A 12,823-nucleotide genomic window follows, 5' to 3' on the forward strand; every position below is an offset into this window, starting at 1 on the left:
GAAGTCTTGATATTTTTTATTATCTAATTGAAAGTTTCCCCTGAACAAATCAGTTGCTTCTTCTCTGTGGAATATTAGAGAATATTAATGTTTTGCTTGGCTCTTTTAATTCACGATGCTGTATTTGTAACCCGTTCCTCGTATTTGTGGCTTTTAAAGCGTACATGGCTCCAGAAGTCATCACTCGCGCCAAAGGAGAAGGCCACGGGCGTGCGGCTGACGTCTGGAGCCTGGGGTGTGTTGTCATAGAGATGGTGACTGGCAAGGTGAGCAGAGCCCAGGCCTGGTGGAAAGCCTTGAGGGGGCCACTTTGCATTAACAGAGCAGTCGTGTGGCTTCACTCCCATTATGAATACCAGAAACACGTTTCCTGCAAAATAGAGAACATGACCTGTCGAAAGATACGGTAAGTTAACACGAGGGACAAACTAGGAACCAAATGTTTATCAGATGCATGACTTGGAGGAATTCTCCAAGGAAAAGGAAAAGCACAAAACTCCAATTAAAACAGAGAAAAGTAAGCAGATACGAGAAGAAACAGAAGTGGAAACCTCCTGTCCACACAAAGACTGGCATGTGAATGCCTGTATCTGTTTTATCCATAATTGAATAAATGGATAAACTGTGATAATCCACACAACGGAATGTTACGCAGTGACAAAAAGAAACTGGCCGTGAAACGACAGGGAGGAACCTGAAAACGCGTATTCACTGCTGAGTGAACGAGCCCAGTCTAAAACGCCACATCCTGTGTGACTCTCAGCCTTCTGCCTTTCCGGAAGAGGCAGAACAGGCAAGTCAGAGAAGATCGGAGGCTGCCCGGGCTTCCCAGGTGGTGCTAGTGGTAGAGAGCCCGCCTGCCAGTGCAGGAATTGCGGGTTCGATCCCCGAGTTGGGAAGATCCCCTGGAAGAGGGCATGGCAACCCACTCCAGTGTTCTTGCCTGGAGAATCCCATGGACAGAGGAGCCTGGCGGGCCACAGTCCATGGGGCCGCCAAGAGTCAGACACAACTGAAGCGACTTAGCAGTGGGAGACGGAAGGAAGGACAGACAGAGCATATCGATTTTAAGGGCAGTGAAGCTGTCGTGTGTGACGTAGTATCTGAAAATCCTCAAAACTGATCTTCTGATGTAGGTACTGCTGATGAACAATTGTACAAACGTATAAAGGTGGTGTGTTTGGCAGAGGAGGTTTATAGCATTAGTTGTAAAGCAAGAAAGTTACAAACCTCAAGTATTATTACTAGGAAATTAAATTATTATACAGCTCGACTTGGCAGCAGCTGAGAATAAGTGCTCAATAAATATTAGCTAGTATTATTTCTGTTAGCATTAACATAGGTGCCCACGGTACCTGTTATTTCAGTCAAGCCATATGTTGGAAAAAGAGCGAGTTCTCATACTGAAGAATATACATCTCAATAGCTAAACAATGGTACATAAATTGGGAGGCTATGTTCTTTCCCCCGTGAATCTCATTTCCCTGTAACTGTAATAAAATAAGCTTGGCACTAGTAAAATTTAATGTTGATTATTCACCAAGGTAGCATATTAACCATCCCAGTAAGGTAGTTGTTGGGTTTTGTTTTATTGACATTTTTATATTATTTTATGTTTTAGATGACGATGACATCTAGGTAATGCTGGACGATAGGACACCTCAGGGGCTAGGCAGACTATGCCCACCGCCTGATTTTGTAAATAAAGTTTTATTGGAATGCAGCTATACCCATTCATTTGTATATTGTAGCCTAAGCCTGCTTTTATGTTATAATGGGGAAAATTGAATAGTTGTGACAGAGACCGCCTGGCTTGCAAGCTTATGTAAAAGTTTGCTGGCCTTGGTACATATCGATACTGAGATGTCTAAAAAGAGACAGGGCAGCTGCTTTTTCTTTATGGTCACATAGTGTCGAAACCTGATTTTTTTCCCTGTTTTTAGAGACCTTGGCATGAGTATGAACACAACTTTCAGATTATGTACAAAGTGGGGATGGGGCACAAGCCGCCGATCCCTGAACGAGTAAGCCCCGAAGGGAAGGACTTCCTTTCTCACTGCCTGGAGAGCGAGCCCAGGATGCGGTGGACAGCCAGCCAGCTCCTCGACCATTCCTTCGTCAAGGTTTGGCAGAGTGCTGAATAAATGTTTGTGTTCCGTTTGCATCTGGCACTTTAATGAAATTTGGAAGCTTAAATCTGTACCTGAAATGGGAAGGAGCTAAAATGTCCGGTGCCGGGGAATTCTGTATGTTTTTTTTCCTTTGGGCAGATGTTCGTTGTGGTTCTCCTTGACCCACGTTGGTGCTTGGAGGGGCCCTTGGGACCGTGAAAGGGGATTTTCAGGGGGACGGGGTGAGAGACAGTTTCTCTTCAGAGCATGCAGTCTGCTTGAGTGCAGGGTTGGTAGCAGCCAGTCTCTACTGAGGGAGCAGAGACGGACTGAGTACCAAGCAAGGGCCGTGTTAGAGCCCTGGCGGTGGAACGTGTGCCACGTTGCGGCGTCACCGAGGAGAGGACTTCCATCCCATCAGGTGACCCCAGCTCCTGCTTCCTTCAGAGTGAGATGCCAGAGCCGTTGGGGAGGGATTAGCCAGCTCAGGGAGCAGAGGCAGGAGTCGGGGGGACAGAGTGGAAGGGAGTCTGCCTCCCAAGAGGGTGAAGCCGGGTGTCAGTGAGAGCTGACGGTGCACAGGATGAGGCTGGCGGCCAGCGATAGCGCCCGATGGTAGGCAGGAGCCTTGAGAAGGGATGTCAGTTTTATCGTCAAGCACGACACGATGATTGTGCTGTTGAGTGACGACTGTGGAGGCAGGAGGCTAGGTAGGAAGCTGGCAACACGGCCGAAAGGGTGGGAAGGGAGGTCAGGGGTGAGGGATCAGCCACGCAGTCCATCCTAAAGGAGATCAGTCCTGGGTGTTGGTCGGAAGGACTGATGTTGAAACTGAATCTCCAGTACTTTGGTCACCTGATGCAAAGAACTGACTCATTGGAAAAGACTCTGATGCTGGGAAAGATTGACGGCGGGAGGAGAAGGGGACGACAGAGAATGAGATGGTTGGATGGCATCACTGACTCAATGGACATGGGTTTTGGTGGACTCCAGGAGTTGGTGATGGACAGGGAGGCCTGGCGTGCTGCGGTTCATGGGGTCGCAAAGAGTCGGACACGACTGAGCCACTGAACTGAACTGAGAGGTTAAGGTGGCTGCGAGTGTGTGACTGACCGGGTGTGGAAGGAGGTGCGCAGAGGCAGGAGCCCAGGACGGCGCCAGCCCCTGCTCGCGTCACCAGCTATTGGGTTCCGCTCACCAGGACAGGTCAGGAGGGCCGCTGGCTGAGCGGGGGATCTGGGAGTGGTGGTTTTCTCTTTGGTAGATGGAGTTTGAGGTATGTCTGGGACACCTGCTGGGGCATGTGAATACTTTGGACTGGCACTCAGGAGAAAATTGGGGTAGGAGATAGGCTTGCAGACAGAAATACCGCTGGGACAGTATTTGGAGAAGAAATGGAAAGAGAGCGGAACCCTGGAGAAAACATTGACAGGTCCTGATTAGGGGAGATGAGGCTGGGGGGATGGTGACGTTATTCCTGGGGGAGTGAAGTCAAGGAGCCAGTAGCTGTGTGCTGCATAGATACTAGGGATTTGTAACTAAATAAAAATGTGTTTATTGTTTATAAGGTGTATAAACAATGTTTGGTGACTTGTACAGATATATCCTGACAGGTGCTGTCAATAGTCAGTTCATAAAGCCGGAGCTTGGCAGTGACATCCCACTGCCTCGATCACGCCTCTGCCCTGGGCCAGGCTCACTGCAGGAGCATCAGGGGGCGCCGGTGAGGACTCGCCCGTAAACCTGGTGCGTGGCACGCATGAGTGGCACTCAGCGCTGTCCTGTCTTCCTCACAGGTCTGCACGGATGAAGAGTGAAGCTGACGGGCCTGGGGCCTGGCAGAGTGCCTGTACTCGGAGAGTCCCCTCGATCACTACTGTATGCAGCGTCTCCACGAAGACCGCGCCGAGAAGCGGCGTCGCCCTCGCTGACCCTCCGAGACGGCCGGCTGCCCGGTGACAAGCGTCTGCCTCCTGCTGCTCCCATCTGCGCCCCGTGGCCCAGGGCCCCCTGAGAGCTGGCGTCCGCGAGGTGGAGAAGCTGCGTGCCAAGTGCCATTACTACTGTACATGGACCCCCGCCTCCGTGCCCGCCGTATCCCGGCCGACAGAGAACCGTGGCATCAGGGTAACACCGTCGACCTCTCTAGGTCCAGAAGCAGTTGTAGTGTTATCAGGCGCCCCGGGCCTTGCTGTTAATCTCCTGTTTTGTCGAGTGCACTGACTGTGAAACCTTACCTTTTTTGTTGTTGTTGGCAAGCCACAGATTTGTTCTGCAAAAGGCCGATTAATGAAATTTTAAGAAAAAAGGTTCTTTTTTCAATAAATGGTTTATTTTAGGAAAGCTGTTATATTGTCTCTCAATGGTCATCAGCTTCAGAGCCGACACGTTATCCGTACAGGCATCTGCCCTTGTCACTGCGTGTCCCTCAAGAGAAGGGGCAGTGTCAGGCCTTCAGGGTCCAGGGTCGCCTCGCCACAGAGCGGGAGAGAGACAAAGCAATGCTGAGGACGTCGGAGGCCCTTTCAAGGCCTTGGATGTTCCCTGCAAGTTCAGAGTAGATAAAAGTTCAAGCCTTGTTGTCACGTGTTGAGGGCTCAGTTTTATTTCTAAATCAAGATGTGTAGGTGCCGGGTCACTGTACATACTGCTGAATAATATCTTGACAGCGTCTTTTTTCAGAATGTAAATATTTCAGCAGTTAGTTTTCTAAAATAGCCCAAATTATCTGTTGTTGATGGTATTCTTTTATTTCTTTTTGCTATTAAATGTTTTTAAAAGATTGACCTTAAAGCTTCCTGAAATCTTTCTAGAGGGCATCTGACGCAGTCCTGACACGTGGCAGCTGACTCTGGGCAAGGGCTGGCTCAACCATGTTCTGTCTATGTTCGCCTTCCCTCCAGGGCACTGATCCCCTCAGCACAGAAATTAATGTCCTTGAGTTGGCATAACAGAATGATTTGTAATTTCGTTGTTTTAAAATAGCTATCGGAGGGATGATTTATGTAACATTTAAAGTGTACAGTTCAGTGGTTCTTAACATAGGTACGTAGTTGTGCAGCCGTCATTATAATCCATCTTAGAATAAGTCCGTTTCCCCGAAAGAAAGCTCATGTCCAATTGCAGTCAGCCCTCCCCCAGCTGTAGGCAGCCACCGAGCCACCTACCGATTCTGTAGATGAGCCTCTTCTAGACCTGTGGTATAAGTGGGATTTCAGACTGCGCTCCTCTGTGTCGGCCTCTGTCACTTAGCCCGATTCCAAGGTTTGTGCGGTCGTAACATTGTGTTAATTGCACCGTCCCTTTTTATTGCTGAGTATTGATCCACTGTATGGATATACCACGTGATTGATTTATTCATTGACTGCTTTCACTTTTTGGCTGCAGTGAATGATGCTGCTGCGAACATTTGCATACAGGTCTTTGCGTGGATCTGTATTTTCATTTCTCTTGAGAGTGGAACTGCCGGCTCATAGGGTAAATCCATGTTCAGTTTCTTAACAAACTGTCAGACTGACAAAGTGGCTGCTGCGTTGGCTTACCTTCCCAACCAGCAACACAGAAGGTTCTAGCTTTTTCCAGCCCTTGCCAACTCTCGATACTGTCTTTTTATATAGTAGCCGTCCCAGAATATGTCAGGCGGTGTCCATTATGGTTCTGATCTGCATTTCCCTGACCGTGGTGAGCGTTTCTGGTGTGTGTTGGATGCTTATCTGTCTTCTTTAGTGAGGTGTCTATGAATTTTTGCCCAGTTTTGTACTGGGTCACTTGTCTTCTTACTAAGTTGTGAGAGAGTTTTATACATTCTGGATACAGATGCTTTCCCAGATACTTGATTTGCAAATGTTTTATCCCATAGGCTGTGGTTTATCTCTTCACATTTTAATGGTTTCTTTTGAAGTACAGAAGTCTTAAATTTTGAAGTCTGGTGTACAAGCTGCTTCTTCATTGCATGTGCTCTTGATATCATGACGACTCAAGGTCATGAAGTATTTATACCTATATTTTCTTCTAAGAGTTGTATAGTTTTAGCTCTCATATTTAGCTCTGTCGTCTACTTTTAATGTTTATATATCATATCAGATAAGGGTCCAGGTTCACCATTCTGCATGTCAATATTTATTAGACCTTGCATTCATTTGTTAAAAACTTTTTTTCTCTGTTGAATTGTTTTGGCATCCTTGTTGAAATCACTTGAACACAAATCTAGGGGTTTATCTCTCGACTCTCGGTTCTGTTCCATCGATCTGCACGGCTGTCTTATGTAGAACCCCACTGTCTGGATTAATGTAGCTTTGTAAAGGAAGTTTTGAAGTTGGAAAGTGTGAGCTCTTCAACTTCGTTCTGCTTCCTCAAGATTGTTTTGGTTATTCTGGGTCGTTTGTGTTTCCCTAAGAATTTTAGGATCAGCTTGTTAAATTGTGGCCCCCACTGCCCCGCGCCCCAGCCCCCAGCCAGAAAACAGATCTGCTCTGGTGAGAATCATGTTTTTGTCATGATTTTGACCTTAGCTAGCAACAGTCATTCTTTTAATTTATGGTGTTCCTTGTGGGCTTTTCATAAATGCCGTGTATGAGGTTGAAGATGTCTCGTTTTCCTGGTTTATTGTTTCTATCATGACTGGATGTTTGACTTTGCTTGATGTTCTTTCTGCACCTACTGAGATGATCAGTTGGTTTTTGTGATGGAAACGTCTATGCTGTTTGGACTACTTCGCCGTCCCTGTAGCCCAACAGCCTCCTAAGCACCCAGCCTCATCCTGACTTACTGTTAAAGGGCCGCCAGCCCCTGTTCTGGGGTGGCCCCTGTCACTCGCTCCAGCGACCTGCTGTCTCCTCACTCCACTTGCTCTCTTCTTGAGTCAACTATTATAAATTTTAGAAGCACAGTTCTTTTCCTACATTAGGTGAGTTTTTTTTTTCTTGGTCCATTCAGATCATTCCTGTTTGAGTGACTTCCTCACACGTGTGCAGCCCTAGTGGTTTCTGACCCACCTTCTGAACGGATTGTTTTTCAGCATCCCAAACTTTGTATTCATACCACTTACTTCATTAAAACTCAAGGGAACATGGATGCTAGAAATTTCAGAACTCTCGAGTCACTCCAACATGTGAAACGAGACTGTATAAAAAAAAATAAAGGTAAGAATTGTACAAGTCTTGCTCGGTGAAAAGCTTTACCAGCAGTCCTAGGAGATATTTTCTAGATACTGAAAAGGTCTTAAGTAAATGCTGTTATTTTTTAATTAATCTGTAACCCTAATATTAAAATAGGACAAGGCTACAGGGACTGGGGAATGTTTCATTTGTAGCTACTTACCCTTTACTGGAGAAACCCTTTGCTTTTTTCCCCCACTGAGAACTGAAATTCACAGTGGGGACCAATTTCACTTTGGCCTCACTGTGCTCCAGAAAGGTTTCTATTTTTACTTTAGAAAAAGGGCATCAAAAGAAGACAGTTGAAATTCAGTTATCAAAGCCTCTAAATCAGTGTCCCTTCGTGACTGGCTGCTCGCTGTGGCACTGCAGGGTGTGGGGGGTGGATAGGGAGGAGGCGGGAGCTGGCCTGCCCCCTGCAAAGGGGACAGCACGCCAGCTGTTGAGGTGAAGCTGGGTATTCTGCTGTTTCTGCCCAGAAGAATGGTCATCTCCAACAGCCAAGCGTCATAAACAGATGCCAGGTGGTGGCAGGTGCTGTGAGTGGGTCTCAGCTGTCCCAGGTCAAGAGATCCAGGACTGTGCGCCGAGCCTGCTCTCGGGGGTGCCCGCTGCCCCGGACATGCGGGTGGCAGGCGGGACAGGAAGCCCGGGGGCGTCTGCTGCACTCGGTCTCCGTGTAACGTGCTCGGAAGCTCTGGGACACTGACGCCAAGGATGCAGGCAGCTGAGACGCAGCCTCGGAGCTTGGGACACCTGCTCGTGCATCCTTGCTGGGTCCCTGCTGCAGCTCAGGTGATTGGCTGAGAGCCGAGCCCCCCGGCTTTCTGTGCAGGGTGAGGGTCGTCTCGGAGGGCAGAGGGACTGGTCCCGGGAGGCTTGTCCACCTGCATGTGTGGAGAAAGACCAGCTGTGTGTAACCTGCGGCTCCTGGAGGCAGGGCCGGCAAGTCAGGGAACACGTGTGTCCCAGCTGCTTAATCTGGTGCTCTGTAAACAGTAGGAGGGGCTGCACGGTTAAGGCATTGGGAGCACAGCTGCTGAAGGAGGTGATGCTGACATGGAACAGGTCAGCCTGAGTGATCAGCATGCAGTCAGCAGGACAGTCATGCCAGTGGCCGCCCTCCCGAGCATCCCCGGAGCAGGAGGGGAGGTCAGCAGCTGCAGGTGGAACCGCAGCCCCCGTGGGCCTCCCTTGTGGCCCCAGAGGATGCGCTCCTCCTGCTCAGACCCGGCAGCATGTCAGACAAACGCTGGGCGGAACGTCCTCTTGTGAGTGGGGAACGGGTCCCTCCAGTCTGCCTTCTCACGTCCGTCCACAGTTACAAGTGAGTTCTTACAGCCTCTGAAAAGCCTCATCTGTTTGGCTTGGGGACCAGCCAGGACGCTGCTTCTCCAGGAGGAAAACCAGAAACCGCCGGGGCCCTGTCTGTGTCTGTCACAGCTGTTTCTACATTGCGGCTGGGCAGTTGCTCGATTGTATATCTCCATCGCTGTCTTTCAGATGTCTTTTAGTGTCTGCTGGAAAAGCACATCTAAAAATCTTTAAACATCCTTGGCCGCTTTTATCGGCTCTCTTCAGAGGACATTCCAGTACTGCCCTGTGATCCTACGAAAAAGGCAAACCACATGTGTTTCCTTGACGAACGGTAAAGAGGTAGTCAGCCAGCTCAGAACGTGCATCCACGCTTTCTCCACGTCAGTCACAGAATGGTCCACTTCCCTTAAACTCATCTCACAAGCTTGGTGTTTTTTTAATCAGGTCCCTTTGTGGGCTTTGTTTCCTGGAAGAAGTACATTCAGTGTCCCCTGCCTCAAAGCTGCAGGCCTAGGATGTGGCTCCTAACACCCGGGAGGACCCTGCACCGACCTCCAATGTGAAGCGAACTTGGCATTTTCTCTTCCATGTTGGGTCTCAGAGCAGGCTCTGAGCAAGGCTGACCTCAGCCACCACGGAGACGTCAGACTGGACGTGACCCTGCACTCCGTCCTCCACTGCTCCAGGGACAGAGGGGAGGCTTCACACCCACAGGTTTTTCATTCTTAGAAAAGTGACACTCTGGGAACCAGCACCGCTCCCTGCTGAAGAGGCCATGGCACCTGGGAGACCCTGAACGCGGGTTAAGGGACTGGGGAAGGGGTGCTGCGTCTCTCCGTGGCTGTCTCTGCCATCATGGGACCGGAGAGGAGGAATAGCCAGGTCCCCGTCCCGCCAGACAGAATGTCCCCTCACGGAAGAGTGAGCCTCTGAAGCCCAGTTCAGGGTTCTGGCCGGCTCCCCACACTCTGGCCCTAAGGCAGTGTCAGAAGGAGCGCCCGTCAGTCCTGCCCTGGGAGAACGTTCTGCCGCCTTCCCCTAACCCGGACCCTGAGGTCTGCACTGTCCGCAGCCTTGTTCATTTGCTCATTGTTTTGTTTGGTCCCAGAGACAAGTTCAGAAGAACGTTAAGTGCCTGTGGGTCCCTTTCACGTTCCAGGGAGGTGTGGGTCAGTACTGTTAGGACTCAGATTACTGCTACCGAATGGGAAGATGACAGTGAGGAAAACAATATTTTTGGACACCCCAAGGTAGTTTCTGAGCGTTTTGTTGAGACACAGCAGCATGGAGGCAACTTTCTAATCGTTATAGTGCTGTGGGTTCTTAAAGTGTGTTCATATGTACGGCCTCATTTCCCCCTTGAGGCAACCCAAGAGGTGGGCGTTATCACCCCCATTTGCCAGTTGGGAAAACAGGGTCTTGGGGCAAATGAGCTGCAGGGTTTGAGCTGTGTAGCCTAGAGGGTGGCTGGTGCTCCTGACAGCTCTCCTCTCCCCCAGGGTGCTGGGAGGGCCCAGGGCAGGACCGCCCCATCTGGGTGAGGGGTGACAAGTGGATACCAGAGCATCTCCGCTCCTGGGAGAGGCTGCACTTGTGACCCCCACACGTGGCCTGACACAGGGTGGGAAAGGCACGGGGGTCTCCTGCCCTGCCCTTGGGGACACCAGGAAGAGTCAACCCTGGTGGGGGCCTCCCAGACCCTCCCTTTCCACGACCACACCAGAGTGTCCCCTTTTCACCTCTGCGGTCTTGTCTCAATGGTGCCCTGCCCTCCCTTAAGCATAAAGCGCCTCTTAAACCCTCTCGCAACGTCACTTGTGCCCGGTGAGCACTCTGTGACTTAGGAGCAAACCTATGACATGATTCAGAACAGAATAAGCCTTTACATAGTATCTGGCCACCGTCTACACGGGACAGAGCTTCCGCAGAACAGCAGTAAGGACCGGGCGGCATGGAGCAGCCCTCCCTCCGCTCCGTGCACGGACCCGGGAGACCCGGCGCCGGGGCCGGCGTCTCAGCCTGAGGTCACGTAGCATCTGGTTTCCCCTCGTCCTCCTCCGGAAATATCACTGCTTTCTCCGCTCTTCTTTTGCACCTGGTGTCTGACGGCTGGCAGCAGTTTGCCGGAGCCCTGTACGTGGACTGTTACTCCAAATGTGGCCTTAGGTGCCATGGCGCGGAGCTCCTCCAAGTCAGGGGAGTCTGCGCTTCCAGAAGGAAGGCGGAAGCGAAGCGTGGGGCGGGGACCCGGTACCCACGTCCGCTCAGTCCGAGCCTGTGCAGAGGGGCACCTGGGCTCCTGTGTATGGCCCTCTAGTAAAAATGAGCCTGCACTGGTTTAGGGGACCCAATTTCTGCTTGCTACGAGGATAAACAGAGGATGCCAAGCCATCTCTCACATCCCTGCAGGACTGCCAGCCGTCATCTCAGTGTTCAAGACGAGTCTGCTCCTCGATGAGTCTTCAGGGAGTGGGTGCATCGTCACGACCAAGGCCAGACAGACCACCGCAAGGTGGCCCGGGGAACCAGGGCTGCCTCCAGGGCGTCCCTGGGTCCCGCACGCGTGCCCGGCTAGCCTCCTGGCACCCGCCGTCTCCACACAGAGTCTCACAGTCTCCCGCCACCAGGAACCCACCTCCTCCAGCCACCTGGCCTGCCTTCCGCACCCCCAGCCCCCAGCTCCCTGCTCGGGAGCGCTCTGTGGTCCGGCACTCCGAAGTTTAGGAAGGGGGTCTGAAGGGAAGGAAGGCGGCGCTGTGTGCACACACCAGAGAGAAGCCAAACAGTGTAATTTTTGTTTTGTTTTGTTGTGTTTTGAGGCATAATTTAGTCATCTTACCAAAGTGTCTTTCACTCTGTAGCGAGCCAGGGTTAACAGAAAACTCAGCACCAAAGGATGGCAGGGAACCCCCCACCCTCCGAGGTCCCCATTTCTGCCCTCCCCCCGCACCTCAGATACCCTCGCAATGATCCCACTCAGCACACCTCATTCTCACATACGTTCTTAACACACACGTACACGCACTCACACAGACTCACACACGGAAAGAACGAGACCCGAAGCCCGCTAAAGCGTGCTGGGGGAAAGATTTGAGTACATCCTCCTCCCCCCTGATGCTGAGACCGCAGTCCCTGCCTTCCCGGCAGGGGCTCCCCCAGCTTTGTCACTGGGTCCCGCCCAGGGTGACGGCGGCATCCACCAGTCCCCCCCAAGGTCCCCTTCGGGTGGTGACACATCCCGGGTCAGTCGCTGTGTTTCTGCTTGCTGTCCATGTTGCCGTAGGCAGAGCCCTTGTCAATTTCTGTGACGCCGATCATCCATCGGACCCCCATGGAAGCTGCGGAAATAGGAAGGGCAAGTCAGAGGCCTGTGGGGACTCCGGTGGGCCCTGCCTGACGGAATAAAGCGGGGAGCTCTGTGAATCTCAGGCATCAGCTGAGAGCTGGGTGATCTGGGGTGCTTTTCACCATCCCTGCCTCACAGTTACCCTTGAGCATGGGGCCGGGGTTCTAACTGGACTGAGAGACGTTAGAACAGAGCCAGGCTGTTGTGTGTGGTGAGTTTTGATCCTTGGACAGTGGAGGTGAGCAGGATGTGGAGAGCTGCATCTTCCGGTGCCCATCCCCAGGACAAACGGTTCTTCGGTGGATGCAGTGCAGCAACTTACAGTCACCCTTAAGTAAAGCGCAAGGAAGCGCATTCTTGGACAATGCAGGGGCTCAAACAGCTATCTTAGTTTCCAGCATGTCTCAGCACGGCTTCTGGTGCGAGTTTCAGAGCAGCGGGCAAGCCGCGTCCCTGCCTGCCTTTTCTCCGACAGCGGGATTTGGCCCAAAGAGATAAGAAGTGTAGGATGCACGCAAGAGCCCAGTTTAACCACCAAGAGGCTAGAAAACAGGATATGGAGGCAGGAGCTGCGGTTTACGCGCTCCCTCCAGAGAGGACAGACGTGGTGAGCTCCTTGGGTGCGGGGACCACGTCTACCTCAATCCCCTTGATGAGCCCGGCACCCATCACAGCCTGACCGCAGTCCATTGCAGTATGTGTGAAAAAGTTAATAGAGGGGGAGTGGCTGAAACCTCCCAAGTCGTGATGCATGAGTTTCCAGAGCCTCAGCATCCTGTGAACTTTCAGACCAGGGACCCGACGGGGACAGGGGTCCACCCAGCCCATGAGGCTCACGGAGCCATTATTATGGGCTGCCTTCAGCCTGGGGCCAGCTCTGAACATCAGCCCTC

General features: G+C 51.5%; 2 protein-coding genes across 10 annotated transcripts in view; one reads left to right on the forward strand and one right to left on the reverse strand.

The window, feature by feature from the left end:
• MAP3K4 (mitogen-activated protein kinase kinase kinase 4) overlaps nt 1-4,454 on the forward strand; it is a 147,538-nt gene extending 143,084 nt beyond the window's left edge. For all 7 annotated transcript variants that reach the window (XM_060419873.1, XM_060419875.1, XM_060419876.1 and 4 more), the window contains 3 exons: nt 160-266; nt 1,944-2,123; nt 3,908-4,454. In XM_060419873.1, coding sequence (XP_060275856.1) covers nt 160-266; nt 1,944-2,123; nt 3,908-3,928 — 308 coding nt within the window. In that variant the 3' untranslated portion in view covers nt 3,929-4,454. The remainder of the gene's footprint in view (nt 1-159; nt 267-1,943; nt 2,124-3,907) is intronic.
• A 6,916-nt stretch (nt 4,455-11,370) lies between these two features.
• AGPAT4 (1-acylglycerol-3-phosphate O-acyltransferase 4) overlaps nt 11,371-12,823 on the reverse strand; it is a 134,248-nt gene continuing 132,795 nt past the window's right edge. For all 3 annotated transcript variants that reach the window (XM_027972637.3, XM_027972636.3, XM_027972638.3), the window contains exon 9: nt 11,371-11,922. In XM_027972637.3, the coding sequence (XP_027828438.2) occupies nt 11,828-11,922 (95 nt within the window). In that variant the 3' untranslated portion in view covers nt 11,371-11,827. The remainder of the gene's footprint in view (nt 11,923-12,823) is intronic.

This window comes from Ovis aries, chromosome 8 (genome assembly GCF_016772045.2).
Source record: "Ovis aries strain OAR_USU_Benz2616 breed Rambouillet chromosome 8, ARS-UI_Ramb_v3.0, whole genome shotgun sequence".
NCBI lineage: Eukaryota > Metazoa > Chordata > Mammalia > Artiodactyla > Bovidae > Ovis > Ovis aries.